The 22,313-nt window shown below is 40.4% G+C and overlaps 1 protein-coding gene and 1 pseudogene across 1 annotated transcript; both read right to left on the bottom strand.

Moving 5' to 3' along the window:
• LOC139446629 (uncharacterized) overlaps positions 1–18,494 on the bottom strand; it is a 161,839-nt pseudogene extending 143,345 nt beyond the window's left edge.
• A 1,704-nt stretch (positions 18,495–20,198) lies between these two features.
• Positions 20,199–20,900, bottom strand: LOC139446628 (soluble scavenger receptor cysteine-rich domain-containing protein SSC5D-like). Its single transcript, XM_071227907.1, has one exon. It carries the CDS (start codon positions 20,898–20,900, stop codon positions 20,199–20,201), a length of 702 nt encoding a protein of 233 aa, XP_071084008.1.
• Between the last annotated feature and the right edge of the window lie 1,413 nt (positions 20,901–22,313).

The raw sequence follows: 22,313 nt of genomic DNA, 5'->3' as shown, positions 1-22,313 counted from the left end.
CTAACGTGATCGTAGATCCCATACTTTAACATAGACTTACGAACATCTTAGCGCTAGGACTGCTTTGTGCAAATGGGCCCAGGTCCCTTCAATGTCTATCAATCTGTTATTCTCAATACTGAAAGGCCACCGGGCACAGTACATGTATTGAAAGATACAAGCGCAGAGGGTGCACAAACGCATTACTTCCTGATTGACATGGCATGGTAAATATACAAGGATACGTTACGAACGACATTTGTCTGAACTGATTTCATCAAAGAAACATTTTTTTTTTACTTTTGGATGAACAAAAAAACCGTCTTATATATATTTTTCACAAGTTAATATTTTTTGTTCGTGCCAATAACATGTTATATTCATCCACCACTGAATCTGAATTTGTTGCGTACATAATCTCTTATTTCTTGGTATATTATTGTACCTCCCCAGTGCAAGCATCAACTAGTGTGAACTACATCTGAATTGTGACAGTGATGTCCTAAACTTCCTCAGGTTTATATTCATGGAATAGCTTTCAGTATCTAATAATGATGTGTATAACTTATTGAAGCAACATTTACATCATGGATCAACAATAAGAAGTTCACTGTTGGATGTACATATCAACAATAGTCTTGTCTTAGTGACATTAAAACAAAGTTCTTGATTGTTTGTGACACATTGATTATACCATACATGACAGTGACCACATATATAGAGGACGATCTTCATATGAAACTGAATGTTTCTGAGTGTATTTGAATACCCCCTTTCATGATTACGTTTTATCTGTTCGGCAAGTTCATTAATACAGAACGCGAAGAGAAAAGGGCTTAACACACAGCCTTGTCGCAACACTCCAGACACACAAGTAAAAGTCTCTGAATACATTCTATTATTTTACCTTTTGATAGATATTACGTAATAATTTTCCAATTTTGTTACCTTCAGAACGAAATATTAACCATAATTTACTTCTACATACCGAATCAAATGTTATACCTCTGGAATCAACATCATTTGTTTGTCCTTTTTGTATATATTGTGGTGTTAAACGAGAAACAAACAAACATAGGAATAATTACACCACGTGTCCGTTCTTTTGGAAAAAACGATGTTTCCAGAATTGAATTGAAAAAATCTCCAAATAGGGAAATAAGATGTCATGAGAAGATTTAAAGTATTCTTGTATCAATTCATTGTTTCCTGAACTTATATTGTTTTTCAAATCATGAATAGTGTCTTAACTGCTTTTTGCGGTTAACTGAGCCCTACTACAGTTCCGTGTCGTCAGAGGTAAGATAAGCAACTCGCTTGGTCAGAATCGGGTCATCTTAGTTAAGGAGTGATTGGTCAATCGACTCTTACTCTGAACTGTCTCTATCTGCATTCATGTACCCGGCCCTTGCACTCACCAGGAATACACGTGTTATACTCACATAAATTATGCTCCAGTCCATCTTCAAATACAACTTCTACATAAGACAGACTAGACTCGTCATAGACTGGACAGAGTGATAACGATCTGCCTCAGTCAGTGCCAAAACCGCGCACCGTGCACTACTAGTGTTGAACGTATCTTTTTAAAGGGGTCGTGTCTCACTTTTCTTTGCAACATGTAACAATGTCTCAGTTTGATTCGTTAAAAGTTAAGATCTGACCATGAAGTCAAGTGTGTCATAATCGGAAAAATACCGAAGCCTACGTGCATCTCTCTATTGATTTTGTAACTTACTTCCTGATTCCACAATTGAAAAGTATCTTACCTCATCCATCATTCATAAAGTACTCTACCATAATGTGGATAATAGTTCTGCATTGAACTTTGTATACCTAATGCAACCACATCATTGCAGCTATAAACAGACTAATTTGTTACAATATTTTTACCAATTTCTAATGTTTTTGAGGCGCATTTTAACCTTATAACAATAGCAGAGAATATTTCTTTTCTCTTCTTCCGATGTCTGGCTGATACCAACAATATCATCCGACGCCAAAAACGGAACGCATTCAAGGTCAGTACTGCAGTTTTACTTTAATTTAAAATCAACATCATTTCTATCACTGCTGTGATTATGATATCTCTTGAGCTCCGACCACATCCCTATCCATCCTACTGTCCTTGTCCCCTCCCTAAGTCAACCTCCACTCTCACCTTGCTGGATTCACTTGTACATGAAGCACACGTATAATGCCTCGGAGGCGATGTCCATTCGGATTCTCATTTTTACACTTTCTCATTTCTTGTCTCCGTGTCCTGATAAACCAAGAGCAGTTATTGCATGATTGGGGTGATATGATGAACACTTATGGGAATGTTTATGATCTAAAAGTTATGGTGTTGCAAAAGATTTGACTAAAGACTGTTCATCGTATCATCCCAATCAGTCATACAATAACTGCTCTTGGTTTATCAGGTTTCTGGTGTCCGATTCGATTTCCATCAGTGTCAGTAGGTTGATATTGTTATTTTCTCTGATTGAATAAATTACTTGTTCTACTTGCATGTAGTGAAGGATTCATTTGTCCTTATTGGGATACCATAGATGATGATGTTATTTCTTCTACTCCCTCTTTCCAAGTCCTCTACGCCGTTTCCTAGCTCACTGAATTCTATCGTAACATCATCCACTTTTTCCCGAACTGCTTCAACATCCAATCGGATTATATTCTGTTTTCCCCTTGTGGTATACATTTCCTTTTGTAATCCTGTGACATCACACCTAAGCAAACCTGTATCATCTCTCATAGAACCTGTGTCATTTCTTAACGTTTCCTTCCTTGATTTGCTGGATAATGGAACTGGCAAGTCGGTTCTCAATGGGCCTTGGTTAAGTTCTGCATCACCAGCCAGGAATATAAGTCATGTAATGACACATCATCATTGTAGCTGTCTGGTTTTCGATATGTAAACCTGTTGTCATCAGTGACACAAACACTCATCTCCACATCCGGGAGGGGTAGAGTGGTAACTATGTCTTGTATATACTGCATGGTGTAAGCAATAGACAATAGAGCAGGATACCCTGAGCAGTATTACTGTACAAAGTAGAAGCAGGTAAGCCATGACTGTACCCTTCGTCCATGTTGTGTGTAGGGTTGGCTATTTTCGATCTGTCCTCGGGGATGAATAAAACAGTCGATCCTTGCCCTCCAGATATCGACCGATACACCTTTTTTCACTGGGAGGGATAGTTCTGGCACCGAAGACTTTCTTAACGTGGAATCATTACACAGAAAAGCAGCGATTGCACGTAGAGCCACTCTAAAAAGGGAGGTAATTAATTTTGTCCATTTTCTGCTTATTTTTCTACTTGTCAGAGTTTCAGGATGTATTTCATAACATAGTGTTTATACCGGGTGTTCGCAAAAAGGCGTGCGTATCCTTCTCGCCAGTGGCATCTGTTGAAACACATGCAAAGGCAAATCAATGATTCACATAAATCATTCAAATATGTTTTGGTTTTTTTTAACTGTATTTCCACGTAGGGTTTGGTATGTTCACGCACAAAGTATCAAAATTATATTTCCTGTCTCATATGTGTAAATTTGGGATGGCTTAGCATTAAATGTATAAATAGAGAAGAATCACGGGCGACAGAGATATACAAAGATATATCAGAGCCGTGCCTGGGTCTGCTGGTAATTGGTTTGAATCCAAGAGTGATTCACACACACAAATTCCCAGGTTTCTTTTTCAGTACAATGTCAGTAATCATGGGCTTCAAAGCAACAGGAAATGTCCATAATCTGCGTCAATTGGAGCTTACACCCTCTTTTATGATAACTCGCCTTAAAAGTGAAGTTTTCTTCAAAACTCACTCACTCCAGAGGCAGGGAGGCAAGTCGAGGCAGTCGAGGCAGTATGGCTGATATCATCGCCACCAGGACGTTGTTCAGTCCAATAATGGCGGATTATATCACCCCACTCACACAGACACCAAGGAAAACTGATGGAGGGGTGCGAAGTATGTGAATTTGAATTAAAATTGATGTGGTGCTTGTTATTATGGCACAAATAACGACTTCGTATACATAATTTTTTAATATAGTGGACATTTTATTGCGTTGTATATGCAGTGTTAATGTAAATTTATTGAATATGAGTTGGTTAAATACCAAAAACAGTAAAGCCCTAAAGTAAAGCCAAGGTGACATAAGGGCTTAGTTATTAGTGAGTGAGTGAGTGAGTGAGTGAGTGAGTGAGTGAGTGAGTGAGTTGGTTGTGATTAACGCCGCTTTTAACAGTTTTCCAGTTATATCGCGATGTGTCAGCTTAATGTTGGAGGAAAGCCCGAAGTTATGCAGGTCTCAAACGTTTACCACTTCGGTGAAACCCACGAGCGAGGGTAGGTGCTGACAAACCAAGAAACAATCGGGCGAACCGGGATTCGAGCCCATAGGTTTCTGGCGTGTCCAAGGGACGCAACTCCGCACAAAATATGTTCAACCGATTTGTGTCTAATAGTAAGTGCAAACACAGCAGCCATGGTTCCCCATGGGTGTCACTGAAATATGTCCATTGAAAAAAAGTCTGGTGATCACCAAAGTTGTTGGCAAAGGACATCGATCAGCTCCAACTGTGTTATTCAGTCAACGTGAATCTGACATCTGTGGACAAGATATATTCTCAGGTAAATGTATCCTATACATGAAATGAGGTTCCAATCGTGTTCTTCATTGTCTAGAGCCAAGCGGTATGTATAATCCATTGTTAAGAAGTTCAAATCATATCTGAATAGGTGACATCATGTACTGTGGGGTTAAGTCTGATGCTCCAGAATGAAGTACTCTCGTGAAGGTCCACCTGGATCATCAGGGGGTTCTGATTCTCTCTTGGGTGTCGCCTCTCCAAGTTTGGTGTAAGGTTCTTGTTCTTCCTCTGCGGAGCGTTTCCCTTCCAGTTTGTTGTATGTGTCTTCTGGTTTCTCTAGGACGAAATAATCAGCTGCTGTCCCGTTGTTTCCACCTGGCTTGTTGTCTTTATTGTCATCTGCCATTGATCCCAATTTGTTGTATGTACCCTGCACATCAGTTGTAGTCTCAGTAGCGCCCTCTCTGCCCAGTCTGTTGTATGTGCCCTGTACGTCAGTTCCTGTCCCAGTAGCGCCCTCTCTGACCAGTCTGTTGTATGTATCCTGCACATCAGTTGTAGTCCCAGTGGCGCCATCTCTGCCCAGTCTGTTGTATGTACCCTGCACATCAGTTGTAGTCCCAGTAGCGCCCTCTCTGCCCAGTCTGTTGTATGTACCCTGCACATCAGTTCCTGTCTCAGTAGCGCCCTCTCTGCCCAGTCTGTTGTATGTGCCCTGTACGTCAGTTCCTGTCCCAGTAGCGCCCTCTCTGACCAGTCTGTTGTATGTATCCTGCACATCAGTTGTAGTCCCAGTGGCGCCATCTCTGCCCAGTCTGTTGTATGTACCCTGCACATCAGTTGTAGTCCCAGTAGCGCCCTCTCTGCCCAGTCGGTTGTATGTACCCTGCACATCAGTTCCTGTCTCAGTAGCGCCATCTCTGACCAGTCGGTTGTATGTACCCTGTACGTCAGTTCCTGTCTTAGTAGCGCCATCTCTGACCAATTTGTTATAGTCGCCGTCTGTCGGATCATCCTTCTCCAGAACGAAGTACTCTGCAGCAGGTTGTGGTGTACCGCCCTGTGCCGCCATCCCGGGAGATGCTTGTGCCAGGGAATACACAGCTGCCCCAGTCATGTCATCCGTTATGTCCACATAGTCCCCCTGGTCGCAGACAAAAGGATCCACCCCCAGCTGGTAGTCGTCTCCCTCTTTGATGACGTCATACACATCTGACGGGGCACTAGACGCTTGTTGTACAGCTGAAACCTTAATGAGATCCGGGACTTGGGATGTCACCGCATTTGTACCAGGTGGGGATTTACCACTGGAACTGGTGGCGTGAATCTTAAAAGAAGCATGATTATGGCTTGTCAGTCTTACATAGTTTCACTTCTATGTACCTGTTAACACGTATAATAACTGTAGTTAGCTTGTTAATGATTAATGAACGTGCATTTGTGATACCCGGCAATAGTTGTGAGCAGAATATACACCTTGAACATCAATAATATATTTACCGTAATATATCGAAATAAATGCTAAAATTACCAGCCTAATTTGCATTGTTATTAAATTAGTCATATTCGTAAAACAACACACTAATATGTATATGAATTCGAAACCATTATTCCATTATTGCAACGCTGAACAGTGGGCTACCTAGTTGGAAGAAGTGCTAAGTATATTTCGAAACAGTATTTAGAAGCGACTTTGATAAATACACGTCTTATTACGACTATTGATCCAACTCAAAACTAATCAATCTATTATTTATATCAATGTTATTTTTAAACTTCTTACAATAATCAGAAGCATTTGACGCATCAAATGTGTTTTGTTAAGATTGAAGTAAAAGTGAGTGAGTGAGCATTTTTTCAGCCATATTGTTACGAGAAAAGTTGATATACCTGTACATAAACAAGTGAGTCATGAATACAAAGTTCTATTCAAAAAGAAGTATTGAAACATGTTTGGGCATTAACACTATTATTTATACAGTTTTAAAACACGGGCTAAAGGCCATCAGTAACCAAAGCTAGGCCACCTCGCTGGTAATCATAGGGACTTACAATACCTGAGCTTCCTGCATGATACCCCAACAGGATTTACGTCATCCCTTTAGCTACTGGTTGTGCACAATGCTAGCCAATATCAAAAAAAAAAACTCAGCAATGAGTTGGCAGGTTGATGATACATGCAGTACAAACAATTTACCAATCCTAGATAGGTGTGGGATTCCTTCGTCCCTGCTCCGTCTTCATCTTCTGTATGTCTAGAAAAATTTAAGAAGATAGCACTTGTGAAGGTGAAGTGCAAGTTGATGGTGCTTGGTGACACCAATTTACAAACAATTTGAATCCCTTAATTTCTGTAAATAATAATGACGTCCGATATGAGGATAATAATAATGTTCTTTATGTCTTAAGGTCTTTATGATTAATCAGACAATTTTACGATGGATGGTCCAAAGATCATCTCACACATATTGAACACTTCATAATCATTTACTCGACTGATGCGTTATGGCGTCAGGAATGTTTTGAAGTACCTTCTCTTCGAGCGACATGCACGACAAAGGAATACGATGACAACCGTGATAACCACGCCCCCAAAGAGTCCTCCAACGACTCCTCCAACGAGCACTCCCATCTGAGATCCGTCTTGTCCATCTACGTGAAACCGTATGAAGTGATTATGACAAAAAATTATTCAATTGATAATTCTTTGATATAAATATACATTACCTGATATAAATTATGCATTAATTTATTTAATTTCTGAAAGGCATTGATTCACTGTTGTTTTAAAAGATCTGTTCCTGTAAAAACTATATCAGTGGTTCTACCAGAGGTTGTTTTGCCGCTCGCTGGATCAGAGGTTGCAGTACCAGTGGGTGTGCCGGCTGATGTTTTGCCGCTCGCTGAAACAGGGGTTGTAGTACCAGTGGCTGCGTCAGATGCTGAAGTATCAGTATCTGTTGTGGAGACTTCAGTGTTTCTGGCTGAACCAGAGGATGTAGTAATGGTTGGTTCGCTGCTAGTAGTAGTAGTCCTTGTGATTGTGTCGGGGGTTGTGGTACCATTTGTCATAGGAGTTATTGTCGTGGTTGGTGTGCCTAGTATTAGAGAGAGTAAAGCGTTTGAAACATGGCCTAAAGTCTCTTCTACTGTTTTTATCCTTTGCTTCATGTTGCATAAGTGTACAGGGTCCTGGCGGCACAGCCGTCGTAAGAGCCCAAATTGGACCTTTCGATCTGTTTAGTCGCCTCTTACGACCAGCATTAGTTGATCAATTTGAACCCTGTATCCCCACGGGCCACATGGGGCGAAGGAGAGCCTGTCTCAACCAGGGTTGCGGGACAAACCATGTACATTGAGAACGGGGTTAATTCAAACATTCATTCATTAATTGGATTGTTAAACTGTTACACAACTTTGTCTTATTTACCCCATCAGGAAAGGCTCTAATAATGCATACATTAACTTCAAGATGAACACACAATACCACTTGAAAAGTGGTCAAAAGAAATAAATGCTATATTTGGGTTAACACTTTTTTAGTTAGGTACAGATTCTAGTACTTATTTGGGTTGAAGATGTTCGCATCAGCAGCCCTGTACGATCCTCGCAAGTTCGCTTAACTATGTACATTTCTTGTGTACATGTACATCAGAGATGTGAAACATTTCGTGGTAAAATGAACATTCATTTGTCATTCAATTCTTCAAACTAACTGTTCTGTACTTACAATTCTTGGATTCCGCCTCGCAGACACATCTGAAAAACATGTACGACAATTGTAAATTTATTCAGCTTTGTAATACACTACATAGTTCAAGATAAGGCTTCCAGGATTTTGTATATTTGATGTTCATTTATTTCATATTTCAAATTACGGTGCTAAATCGAGCTGGAGGAAATCTTATACATACATATGATAAATGAATAAAATAAAAACCCAAACTAAAAATACTACCAGTTTCTTTTCAGAAGGATTTTTCATTGATATTGCTGAAATGTTGCTAAAGCGGCGTAGAACAATTCTCACTCACTCACTCTCTCACTCGAACGAGATATGGGCGGCGTGCACACACAAATCAGTGACAGCACGATAAATAAATGAGGTTGGAGGTGTATAACGTTGAATTGTACTACTATATCGTTGTGATAACATGTTTCATCATTGAGTGTATAATTAGAATATGTCTTTATGAGAGTATACACAACTACTTAGGGTAAACACATCAAATTCAAAGCTGATCTTTAACCATTGATGAGATCTTCTACACTGTAATATATTAATAAAATCAACAGTAATGCAATAATCATATTAACTCGTGTAGTCAGCATGTGTAAGTTGAAGGCTATAACAAAGCAAAACAGTAGGGCCTGTGTTATCAGTCAATTAGTCAAAATGTGTTGCTGGCAACTACGTGTATATATACTCTACAAAAGACGAAACGCAAAAGTGATTTTTGATAGACAGATGGTTATCGATTGCTTAGAATTGGCACACATCATTATCATTGACCCAGGTTTCATATGGCACACATGGAACGGTTGATTTTCATGGTGAAGGTCATTTGTTCTCAATATCTGGCCAGCATTAGAGTCCAAAACTGTCTGACTTCGTCGTCCTATGGAAGCAATCAGAAATTGTGGCCTGGGGAATGTTCCCCAACTCTGCCTGCAGTGTTTGTGTCAACAGCCGGAGGCTCTGTTGTTGTTGCTGACGTTGATCCAGCGCGTCCAATAAATCCTCTATAGGGTTTCAATCTGGAGACCTGGACGGCCATGGCAGGACCTGGATGTTTTGATTTCTGAAAAAGGCTGCTGTTTGTCTTGCAGGGTGAGATCGGGCGCTGTCTTGTAAAATGACACTCGCTTGATGTATAATGGGAAGAACGTGTGCGATTAGAGAAATATCCAGCCTCCATTCGAAATCCTAGCGCCCCAAGAAATAGTTTGTAAATAAAGTTTACTAACTTAGTTAGTGAATTCCACTGTCCTGTCAGACACTAGTAGTCCATAAGGCTACCCACCTGTGCTATGGAGATTGTTATGGTCACAACTGTCAATTTTCCTTTTCATCATTAACGTGACGCATTTGTACATTCTTATGTTAATATTGTACTAAGTAGTCATGATGGTATATGTGTTATGCTAGTGGCTGTGAATCTGATTTGCACATCTAATTTCCATATATTTTATACATCTCATCCATATTAGACTTATAGTCTGATGGTATGCATTTTATTAAACATGTTTAAATGTGTTTTAATTCTTAACATGTTTGGATTTTAGGGATGTTGCGTTTAGGTGATGATTATGCCACGAGGAGATAGCTCATTTCAGGTGTTGAAACCCTAAACGTGTTTAGATAGATACCACATGTGCATACCGTTTTGGAATGAAACACATTCCTGAACATGTGTTGTAGATGTTTACATTCTGAACACATTTTTACAGTGTGAATTATACTAATTTAATACATTTACTAATCTTCAACATCTTCGTGTAATCTTCCAGGCAGGATAGTAAATTCGTTGGTTAGATTTGCACCATATGACCTCGTGTGGTTGTTGTTGTTGTTGTTTTCAGGTGGACAGTTGACTTGCCTTTGCATGTGTGTGTGACGGGAGCCATCGGTGGCCTTTGGCGAACACCTGGTATCATTTGATATTTGATAGTGACTCGAATCGTACAATCTTCTTTTGGCAGAAATTGTTAATACTTTCTGGCCGCTGTGACTAATTAAGTTAGTAAAATTCCCAAGACTTTTTTTCGCAGTGTAGAAACATGTACAGAGTGTTAATGTTGAACTTACCCTATAAGGCATTTCTTCCAACAGGCATTTGTCCTTTGACATGGAGTACAGGAACACGGCAATTCACCTGAAATTTAATATACGTGTTAAAATCTACAATTATGTCAAACATTAACCCAAACATACATTATCTCAATGTTTGGAAATCATAAAAATAACTCTGTGGAAATTATTCGTTCACATTACCTTGGCCTATGCATGTTCTGTTCAACTGATCCCAATCTTTACATCTGGAAATAAGGGGCATATTCAACATGTAAAAAGTAGTAACACTCACTACATATTAAAATAAATAAAGGGGGTTCGGGTGATCCTGGCACAGTCAGGCTAGTTTGGTTCATCGTCAGCTCAACACGCAGCCCAGACAGCGAATCGGACTTGTCCCAGAAAGCGCTGCCTAGTCAAACCCACACAGAACCTTTCAGAGAAGTTGAAGACTTCTGTATTACTCAGATTGTCAAAAGGCTGTGTTACTGGTAGCAAACCCGGGTACTTCTCCAATGTCAGTTAACCGATTGGGAGGTACCAAACCTAAGGCACCGAGAACAATGATGGGTTGGACAGCTTGGTGCTTGATATTACTGGAGTATTGTATTCACTATTCGGTTTGACAGTCTTTTGTGACTGAGTGGACCAAACTGTGTAAAGGATCACGTGTTTGACATATACCAATAAAAAGTAATTTTAAAAATAGTTTAAAATTACGTACTTGAAAAACAGGTTTATCCAAGCTATGTCACATGTTTGGCGTCCATCTAAAAGACAATTCATAATATCTGAAAAAAAACATCACGCAGAATGTCACGAATAAATAGTACGAAAGTGTATATAATACTGAAGGATGAGATTATTGATATGATGTTTTACATACTTAGCATTAATAATTGGAAAACTGGAAATTGACTGCGTTGAAACAGACAAAAAACAAACTTACTTTTTGCTGTAAGACATCGTGGCATGATCCCATTACACATTGCACTGTAACAAGCGTTTGACATGTTGCAGGTTTGTCTGCAGACACTGAAAAAAATAATGTCATAGTCATTCATAAGACTTCCACATTACAATCGTATAATGAGATTTAGAGCTACGAAAGTATTTGCATCAACTGGGAAACAATTCCTGCCCATTCACTCTCTAACTTGAATATCTCAAATAATGTTATAGAGACAAGTTCTGACTGATTCTTTGGGGTGTCTTTTCACCGACTCCGTGTTCAGTTAATACAAAGCAATTCAAAATACTAATGCGTCGGAGCACAATCTGTGAAATTGACATGGTCGTCACAAAACAATACATAGGGGGAATTAAGTAATATAACCCTACCTTTGAGAAACACTTTATATACATGGTTTGAATTATCATCATACATGTACTGTTATATGGCAGTATATTTTATTGTTAAACAATGATTGTAACTGTGTTACATTGTTTCTGTTGAGATTCATTAGAAGTTCATTGCATGTATTTGGACAATGATTAGTTTTCAGGAATGTTGTTGGTTTGTTTGTTGATTAACGCCGCACTAAGCAATATTCCAGCTATATGACGGCGACCTGTAAATAATCGAGTCTGGACCAGACACTCTAGTGATTAATATCATGAGCATCTGTTCACGCAATTGGGGTCGATGACATGCATCAATCAAGTCAGCGAGCCTGACCACCCGATCCCGTTAGTCGCCTTTTATGACAAGCATAGTCGCCTTTTACGGCAAGCATGGGTTTTTGAAGATCTATTCTACCCCGGATCTTCACAGGTCTTTAAGGAAGTTTATATATATATATATATATATATATATATATATATATATATATATATATATATATATATATATATATATATAAGTTATTTTGTAAATTAAAGAAGCGATGCTTACATAAAATGGTTATGTTATTTAAGGGGCTTGTCAGTGGAACAACTGCAAGCTTTTCAGCTGCATAGGTTCATGTCAATGACGTTTCTTCGTTTTTCATTTGTGAATTCCATCAATGACAACATCAAGTACTTAACCATCGAATTGAAAGATATTTAATATGTTCCTCTTCTCTGTTGACCATCATTTCATCCCTGGACAGTTGTGACCCAAATTGGTAGGCCCCCGTCATGATCCAGGTTAGAATAGGTCTTCAGCAACCCATTCTTGTCGTATCAGGCAACTAACGGGATCAGCTGGTCAGGCTCTCTGACTTGGTTGATGCATGTCATCGTATCCCAGTTGCGTGGATCGATAACTGGATTGTCTGACTCGGTTATTTACAGACCGCCGTCATATAGCTGGAATTTTGCTGAGTGCAGCGTTCAACAACAAACAAAACCAGTTTGTACGAGGCTGCTCACGAATAACAGTCTGATATAACACATGTCACAGGACATGGAGTTTGAGAGACATAAGAACGACGCCTAAGTATGTAATTAATCAATACATGCTAACTCTTTGCTGGTGTAAATACATGAATCGCAGTGAACAGTGAATAATGGAAAACGATCTGAAACTTACATTTTCATACTACATGCGTTACTCAACGGCACATGACATGTCGAGGAAAATACCGCAACTGAAACAATCAACATGTTAAATGTTACACATATAGTAGACATATATGAATAACATTAAAGGGAGTCTTACTGATCTTGTGTCATCGTACTGTGCTTCCAATGACATTTTCTACATGGAGCAGAAAGGAGCCAGAAAGGGTTGTTGGGTTGTAAGGATCAATTACATGTTCAGAAAATGATCCTTGAAGAGGCTAAAACTTACCACCATAACCTCTCAATGTGTTGGATGGACTACAGAAAAGCCTATGATTCTGTACCTCATGAATGGATTTTGAAGTAACTGGAATGTATTGACCTCCCCGAGTGGTTACTTGTTTTAATCAAGCCGTTAATAAATTGCCGGTCAACTCAACTTGAGACGTATTTGCAGAAGCAGATGCTGACTTTGTAACCCATGTCTATTAGAAGTAGAATATTTCAGGGCGATTCTTTTAGTCATTTGCTTTTCTGTTTGTCACTAAATCATATAAGCTTTTTGTTTAGCAAGGATGAAAGTTATTATCCTGGACCTCCTCAGCACAGATCCCAAAACCTCTTACTCACATCCTTCACATGGATTCTCCTAGTCGAATAATATTAGCATATCCTTTGGACTCGACAAATGCAACATTCTTCATCTGAAACTTGGCAAAGTAGAAGAGGGCGAATCAGTCAGTTTACTTCGGGGAAGATTTTCTGACCATCTTATGGAAGGTCAGGCGTATACGTACTTGACAAACTCCAGAAAAACTTCGGGCAGAGTACAAATGTAGACTTAAGAAAACTTGAAAATCAGAGCTAGCAATGAAGTCAAATAAAGTGACAAAACCCTTTTCATATCCAATAGAAATCTCTGCATAGAGTCGATTGTACGATTCCGACGAAATCATGAGCATTTGTTTATGAATAACTATCAAATAGTTACGATACCAGGTGTTGGAGAAAAGGTGAGCGTTTCCTGCCCCACCGGTGGTCCCCGTCACAAACACATGCAAAGGCAAGTCAATTGTTCACCCGCAAAAATATGGAAACACGTGGTACAAAGTCAAAATAGGGAATACCATCAGCCATCATTTTTGTGATTGATGCGTCAAATTTGGAAATGTCTTCCATATGTCTACCTTATAACTTTTTGAAAGCTCTACTGGGGCCTTGAATGTTGTAACCTTGATGAAACATCTTCTGAGCAAGAGTCTTAATACGCTCGTTGATATCTTGGTTGAAAGACCATGCTCGATTGTATCTCAAAAATTGCAAAATGTAAACACCAAAGGCTTGAGCTGCTGGAATATTGCTCGACATGAAGAGAAAGTTGACTATTGGAAAGTTAAAGTCATCCATTTTATCATACAGTCCTGTGGAGAATATTTTGTCACTCTGAATCTTTATGCATAGATCTAAATATGAAACAGATGAGGCGGTCTCAGAGGTCCCCTTTATTTCCAGTTCAGGTGGGTCAATCAGTGGAAGGGAATGGCCATTTGATTGTTATTGAACGATATCGGATCATCGACATAAGTGAAGCTCAAGTTACATTTCTTGGCCACATTACCTTGTTTTGACTTTGCCAATCCGAATCCGCAAGAAGGGGAGTTCAATTGGTGCCCATGGGGATGCCTACTTCTTGCCTAAATGGCTTACCCGCAAAATCACAAATACTAATGCTGAACCATCCTTTCGTGTTCTTTTGGTGTTGTTTATTGGACGAAACATAAATTTATTATATTGACAACCTCAGAGAAGAATCATGTCGGACAATAGATTCATCCACCTTCGCTCTTCCTTCAATCGCCACGTGTTGAATGTCGAAACCTTGATCAAAACGTATTTGTTGTATGACACTCTTTGAAATTTTGAGAAAAGAGCATGCCAAAAGCGGTGACATGTGGACACCAAAGGCTGGAACTGTTGGATTATTGCTCGACATAAAGGGAAAGTTGACTGTTGGAAAGTTGAAGTCATTCCTTTTGTCATGGAGTCTTTCAGAGTGTGTTTTGTCATTCTGAATCTATATTGTAAAGATCTAGATATGAAATAGACGAGCGGCTTCACAGGTCGCCTTTATTCCTTGTTCAGGTTGGTAAGGCAGTAGAAGGTCAAAATCGCTCTTTGATTTTTAGAAAACGATATCAGATATGCCTGATATCGTATCTTAACGATATTACCAAAATACCTAAGCCAAATTACCATGATTTACTTTGCCAAACCGAGCAGAAACTCCAAATCATATGAGTAAGAAACAAATCAGCAAAAATTCCCCTTTTTTGGCATAAATGTCTCGCTCCAAAAAATTTTGAATAGATGTTATCAATGAAGAAGTCCAAATAAAGTTCGTCTAAAGTATGTTTCTGACTATATCACGAATTTGTGTTTATGAATCACTGGCAAATAGTTAGGATAGGAGGTGTTAGACAGCAAGGGGTACAATTTATGGTAAGGCATATAAATCTGTAATAAACGTGTAGATATAGTTGTGCCTCATGGAACTTAGAACTGCTAATGTCATATATTCAAGGATATCCATTATGCCTTTTTATCGTAGAAATAGGATTTCTTACTGCTTGTTTCTGCCAGGATGGTAACATTCACGTGGATTGTGGCCTTCTGAGTCCCTGCCTTCGTTCTGAGGAGAAGAGTAATAAAGGACAATAACACAGAGAAAGTCATGTTTGAATAATATTGGGAAACAGATGACGTGATGATTTGTTTATTGTTATTTTTTTACAAATACTAATAATAAGAAGCGGAGTGCCATCATTTGGTGCGTTTGAATGCCTTGTTCCGATTTTCTGACCAAAAACCGAAATACTGTGACCTGTTTCTGTGACGGTGCTTTTATAGCTGCAAGTAAAGAACTCTATGCTCAACTGCGACAACTCTGTTGGAGTCGCTGTGCACTCCCGCTGTTAACACACGGTTAAGAACATTTTTTTTCCTCTTCACATGCTTGTCGTAAGAGGCTCGCTGACTTTTTTATGCATGTCATCGTAACCTACTTGCATAGATCGATGCTCATGATATCAATCGCTTGATTGTCTATGGATGATGTCACTCACTGGGTTGTCTTGGCCAGATTCGATTATTTACTGATGATAGTTGAGTGCAGAGTTAAACAACAAACAAACGTAATGCACGTAAAATATGTTCGATTGGCCTCACATAATTACACTTAGACCGTTGACAGGGGCGGATACAGATTCTGTGGTAGAGAGGGGTGCTGGTTAAATAAAATTTCAATCCCCATTTTCTTTTCATTGTTTCTTCGCCATGACCTGTTCGCATAAACACAACCCTCTTCAGGGGCGAATACGTCGTTATTATCAACGAACGGGGTAACTATGTGTAGTTGTTTACTGATGTCAGAATTTTGTCCTGAATGGACCTATTTCTGGGTTAATAGTCGCGTTTAAATTTGGGAAGAACTTCGCAACACTTGTAGTCCTTGCCTTATCAAGATATAGATCAAGCCTGCAGTAAGCATAACTAGCCCATACCCGTTAATGTGTATCGTATTTCCTTCGGTTGTGGTGACATCTTTCTTTTAAACAATATATTAAAGACATAGGTAATCCTGCACTATTCCATCTTTGTATCACTTAATGATACAATGTACTTGTTTCTATTGAAACCCTTTATGAATAAGTACTACGTTTCTAGATTCCTGCCACTTAGGCCAGCCTTAACCAATTGTGTCACAAGCGTGTCTTACAGTGTAATCATATATTGAGAAAGGGCACAAGTCATAGAGCACAATACTGGAGCATTCCATCTGACAAAAGTCGGTGAAAACGAGAGATCGCTTGCAGACATGTTGATGTTATATAATACGAGTGCTGGGACGGGCTGGACATTATCCACAGACTGAATACGAATCACATGTCACAGCTATATAACAGTGTTTTACATTAATTGAACACTTCGAGGCCAGTACATGATACAAAAATGCAATTTCATATGTTTTAAAACAAACCTATAGGAACAAAAAGCATAATTGTGAAAACAATGACACCCCGGGAGACATTTTTTGTCAAGCGAATGATACAGATGGTGATTATGTCGAGATTTTCTGAAATGCCCCCTGATCCTACCCGTCACACTACACTTAAGGCTGAACACCTGAATCAGAGCACCATGTGCCTATTACTTACGAGCTCGTCGTCCCCTGTGACATGGCCGCACAGTTTGTGGCAATACAGGTGACAAGGAAGAGGTACGCTGTAAATGTAGAAATGCCTCTATGTATGACATGCAAACAAACTGCATCTATCTTACCCTGCATATTTTATGCAGACTGGGCTCTGGGTACAGTTTGTTTATACAATGTGTAACGTAAACTTTGTACAGCTTTAACGAAGATGTGCTGAAATGATTACTGCCTATATGTTTCGAATTTACTTGACTTTGCATGTGTTTGTGACGGATGAACCCGGTGGGGCATGATACGCTCACCTTTTCGCGAACACCTGGTATCATTACTGTTTGATAGTGAATCATAAACACATGCTCATGATATAGTCGGAATCATACAATCGACTCTGCTTTATGCAGAGATTTCTATTGGATATGGAAAGGGTTTTGTCGCTATATATATATATATATATATATATATATATATATATATATATATATATATATATATATATATATATATATATATATATAAGCTTTATATACGTAATGTTGACAAAAATATATTTTCCAAGTTCTCCTTCACTGTAACATCTAAAAGTAACATTTAATATTACTTTTTCTGGTTATCAAGAACATCAACGGAGAGCTTACTGATTGTATGCAGTCGAGCTGACACAACTTCCAAATTCAAATCCTTTGGCTAAATCCACCAATTACCCACTTATCATAAAGATAAAAATATTTGAAATGTTCAGTACCTGTAAATGTGTACAACTTGTCCATTGGCCTTTATGTTTGGTGTACTGGAACGAAAGGTACGCAAGTATTATTTGAAACTGACATGCTCCAGTTCGTTGATAATAGACATGTGCAACAGTCATTGTGTTGAAACATTGAGGACTGTGGGTGGGTATTTTGTTTTACTGACGTGTCTCGCGGCAGTTGGTGTATTTAGTAAACAACTTGTGTGTGGTGTGTCTTCCTTGAATTAAGCTCTTTTTCCATAATCTACTAAATAAAACTTCTTGACATTAATACAAATTCTATCAATTAAAATACCAATATAAAGGTCTCTTATAAGAAAAGAAAACGTTGAGATATGTATACCTCATATTAGGGCATGAGTTAGGCATGTGTTAAGGTTGACTCGTAACCAAAGACATGGGTACACTGCGTGAAGAAAAGTCATAAAGCCGGGCACATACATACAATGTCTCTTGATTGATATCCTGGTACAAGTGTTTGTATCTGGTCAATATGCGATCGGACCTCCGTATGAAACGTAACATGGACCTAGAAAATTACATTAACATAGATGAAGACCCGTGTGTGAATAGTTTTCAAGAAAGAAGAACTTACCTCGAATAAGTTTTGCACAGTATGACGGGCAAGCCTGCGTAACAGCCACCTTCCCTACAATCCTCCACCCTACTCACGTCCAACCAGGAAGTATATTTTACTGTTTGTCTAGCTCACAGGGCAATACAGCGCTCTGATAACCATAAATAGAGTTGGTTTAAGGTTCGTGTGTTTACCTTGGCATGTCACAAAGCATGACCGACATGATATTGCGCTGTGACAAGGCAAACATACCTCACTATAATTTAAGGACGAATTAGTGTTGTGTATATGGGTTTGACAAACAAGTAATGTTCACTAGATAAAGACAAGGTCAGACCTGAACAGGAAGAAACACGACAGGTTGACATTCATATATTCTCTTCCTTGTGTGTATCACTACTAAATGCCTTTCAAAGACCTGATACGACATCAACATGAAGTTGATGTAGTAACATCCATCAACAAGTACAAGAAGACTATCAGCAAAAGTGTGATGTTCAACAACCACCCGACCTTCCTCCCACAAGACCGAGTCCCTGGCCCAGACCAGCCGACACCAGCTGAACGGGAACATCAAGACATCTCACATCAACAAGCTCACTCAACTACAACGCCCACTCCAACACCATGTCGCAGAAGCCAGCCCAAGAACCACCAACAAGACTGTAATTTTGTTGTCCTTACATGTACATATATTATGCTCTCTGCCTCATGGCATTCATTCACCCGATGAAGGAGAAAGCATATACTCCGAAAAGTTGTGTTCCTCATAATAAAGAAGTTGACATCCATATATTCTCTTCCTTATGTGTATTACTAGGCTGTTAGTATTGTGATCAGCACGCCGGGGTTGGGTGACACGCAGTCATCCAAGCCCAGATTAGTTGCCTCTCACGACAAGCTGGAAACTTATTCTACACAGGGTCCTCTGCATGGAGTATTTCAACAATGCGACTGAGACTCCATTACGAGTGACACCGTAATTTTAGTGCTCATAGCCCAGCGGTGGGTGGTCGGATTTATCATCGTGACGTAATCATCCTTCTGTGGTAGTGGTTGTCATTCGTCAGCACTCGCCCGTTCGTAACCTGCAACCTGTCCCGGAATAACACGAGTTGATCACGAATGAGTGGTTGTGTGTCGTGGGCTGATGATGATAGATGACTAGAGCGTTGTTAATGGATGGTTGGGGTGTTCGGGGTGGAGCCCATGTGTTTGACTGGAGTGTTGTTGATGCGTGGTGGGGTGTTCGGGGTGGGAGCCATGTGTTTGACAGGAGTGTTGTTAATGGGTGGGTGGGGTGTTCCCGGCGGGGACCATGTGTTTGACTGGAGCGTTGTTGATTGGTGGATTGGATGTTCGGGATGGGAGCAATGTGTCTGACTGGGTTGTTGTTGATGGGTGGGCGGGGTGTTCGGGGTGGGAGCCATGTGTAGACTACAGTGTTGTTGATGGGTGGGCGGGGTGTTCGGGGTGGGTGCCATGTGTAGACTACAGTGTTGTTGATGGGTGGGCGGGGTGTTCCAGGTGCGGGTCATGTCTTTGACAGGAATGTTGTTGATGGGTGGGCGGGGTGTTCGGGGAGGGGGCCATGTGTTTGACTGGAGTGTTGTTGATGGGTGGATGGGGTGTTCGGGGTGGGGGCCATGTGTTTGACTGGAGTGTTGTTGATGGGTGGATGGGGTGTTCCGGTCGGAGGTCCATGGTTTGACTGGAAAGTGGTTGATGAGTGGATGGGGTGTTCGGGGTTGGGGCCATGTGTTTGACTGGAGTGTTGTTGATTGGTGGATGGGGTGGGGGTCATGTGTTTGACTGGAGTGTTGTGATGGATTGAAGGGGTGTTCGGGGTGAGGGGTCATGTGTTTGACTGGAGTGTGGTGATGGATGGATGGGGTATTCTGGGTGGGGGTCATGTGTTTGACTGGAGTGTTGTGATGGATGGAACGAGTGTTCGGGGTGGGGGTCATGTGTTGACTGGAGTGTTGTTGATGGGTAGATTGGGTGTTCGGGGTGGGGGCCATGTGTTTGACTGGAGTGTTGTTGATGGGTGGGCGGGGTGTTCGGGGTGGAGGTCATGTGTTGACTGGAGTGTTGTTGATTGGTGGATGGGTTGGGGGTCATGTGTTTGACTGGAGTGTTGTGATGGATGGATGGGGTATTCAGGGTGGGGGCCATGTGTTTGACTGGAGTGTTGTGATGGATGGATGGGGTGTTCTGGGTGGGGATCATGTGTTTGACTGGAGTGTTGTGATGGATGGAAGGAGTGTTCGGGGTGGGGGCCATGTGTTTGACTGGAGTGTTGTTGATAGGTAGATTGGGTGTTCGGGGTGGGGGCCATGTGTTTGACTGGAGCGTTGTTGAAGGGTGGGCGGGGTGTTCGGGGTGGAGGTCATGTGTTGACTGGAGTGTTGTTGATGGGTAGATTAGGTGTTCGGGGTGGGGGCCATGTGTTTGACTGGAGTGTATTTGATGGGTGGATGGGGTGTTCGGGTTTGGGGCCATGTGTTTGACTGGAGTGTTGTTGATAGGTGGATGGGGTGTTCGGGGTGGGGGCCATGTGTTTGACTGGAGTGTTGTTGATGGGTGGATGGGGTGTTCTGGGTGGGGATCATGTGTTTGACTGGAGTGTTGTGATGGATTGATGGGGTGTTCGGGGTGGGGTCATGTGTTTGACTGGAGTGTTGTTGATTGGTGGGCGGGGTGTTCGAGGTGGGGGTCATGTGTTTGACTGGAGTGTTGTTGATGGGTGGATGGGGTGTTCCTGGCCGGGACCATGTGTTTGACTGGAGTGTTGTTGATTGGTGGATTGGATGTTTGGGATGGGAGCAATGTGTCTGACTGGGGTGTTGTTGATGGGTGGGTGGGGTGTAAGGGTTGGAGTGTTCGGGGAGGGGGCCATGTGTTTGACTGGAGTGTTAGTTCTAGTTGTAAAAGCTCAAAAATCAAGTAGGGAAAAATGGTTCTTAACTCACAGCCGTTACAAATCGTCACTTCGAATAAATGTCAGGGGTTGCTTATACAAACAGATTATAGTGAAATTGCCACAGCAGTAATGTAGCGATGGGTATCTTACATAGTTTAAAAACCTTCACTGATCTTTCATGTAAAACCTTTTTCGTCAATATTTGAAACGAAAGTATTGGTTCAAGGTTTCTGAAAGGCCTATTGATACTTTAGCAAGACAATACTATAATATTATGTTATTGTATGAAAAACATTGACTTCAATAGTTGTTATTAAATGAATGGATATAGATATGTTTGGCATAATCAATGTGTACCCACCCCAAAGATTGTATATATAACCCTGTTTGCGCTGTCGACAATTCAGTAATTTCCTTACAATATGTAGTATATTGCTTGGAACACAGTTTTCATAATAACGTCAATATAACTTTAAATAAACGTTGAGGGTATACAAATACAGGACACCGTAACAATGTATGTGTAATGTGATATAAGGTAATACACTTTGGATTTGTGTGTGTCATCCTGTTCATGCCCAATAGTGTACAATATTGAGGAAACCTTTGCATTTTTGTAACCCTGATCACACAACATCTAAGTAAGAGTCTAGTCATGCTCTTTGAAATATTCTCGCACCCTTAATATACCCTCAGTTAATAAACTGGTATTTACATTAAACGAATCCCTCACTGTAAGGTAGTGTCCACCAGGAACACTTGTTGACATGCAACAAGGATTCGTGTTATTGATAGCATCCCCTTGTAACTGAAACTGTTTGCCTCAAGGAACATTGCAATAAAGAGGAAGTTTCCTGTACACATGATAACGTCAGGGACAGGAGGAAAGCCGACGGTAGGTGATATCTCTGTCTGACCCGCCCTTCACGATATACTAGTATCAGCGGTGGGTAATAAATACCTTCGGCTATGCGTTGCTTTATTCAAAGACA

Source organism: Haliotis cracherodii, unplaced genomic scaffold (genome assembly GCF_022045235.1).
Source record: "Haliotis cracherodii isolate W230 unplaced genomic scaffold, xgHalCrac1.p SCAF_6, whole genome shotgun sequence".
Lineage (NCBI taxonomy): Eukaryota > Metazoa > Mollusca > Gastropoda > Lepetellida > Haliotidae > Haliotis > Haliotis cracherodii.
The sequence above is the reverse complement of the archived record's forward strand: the minus strand, read 5'-3'. Positions and strand labels throughout refer to the sequence as shown.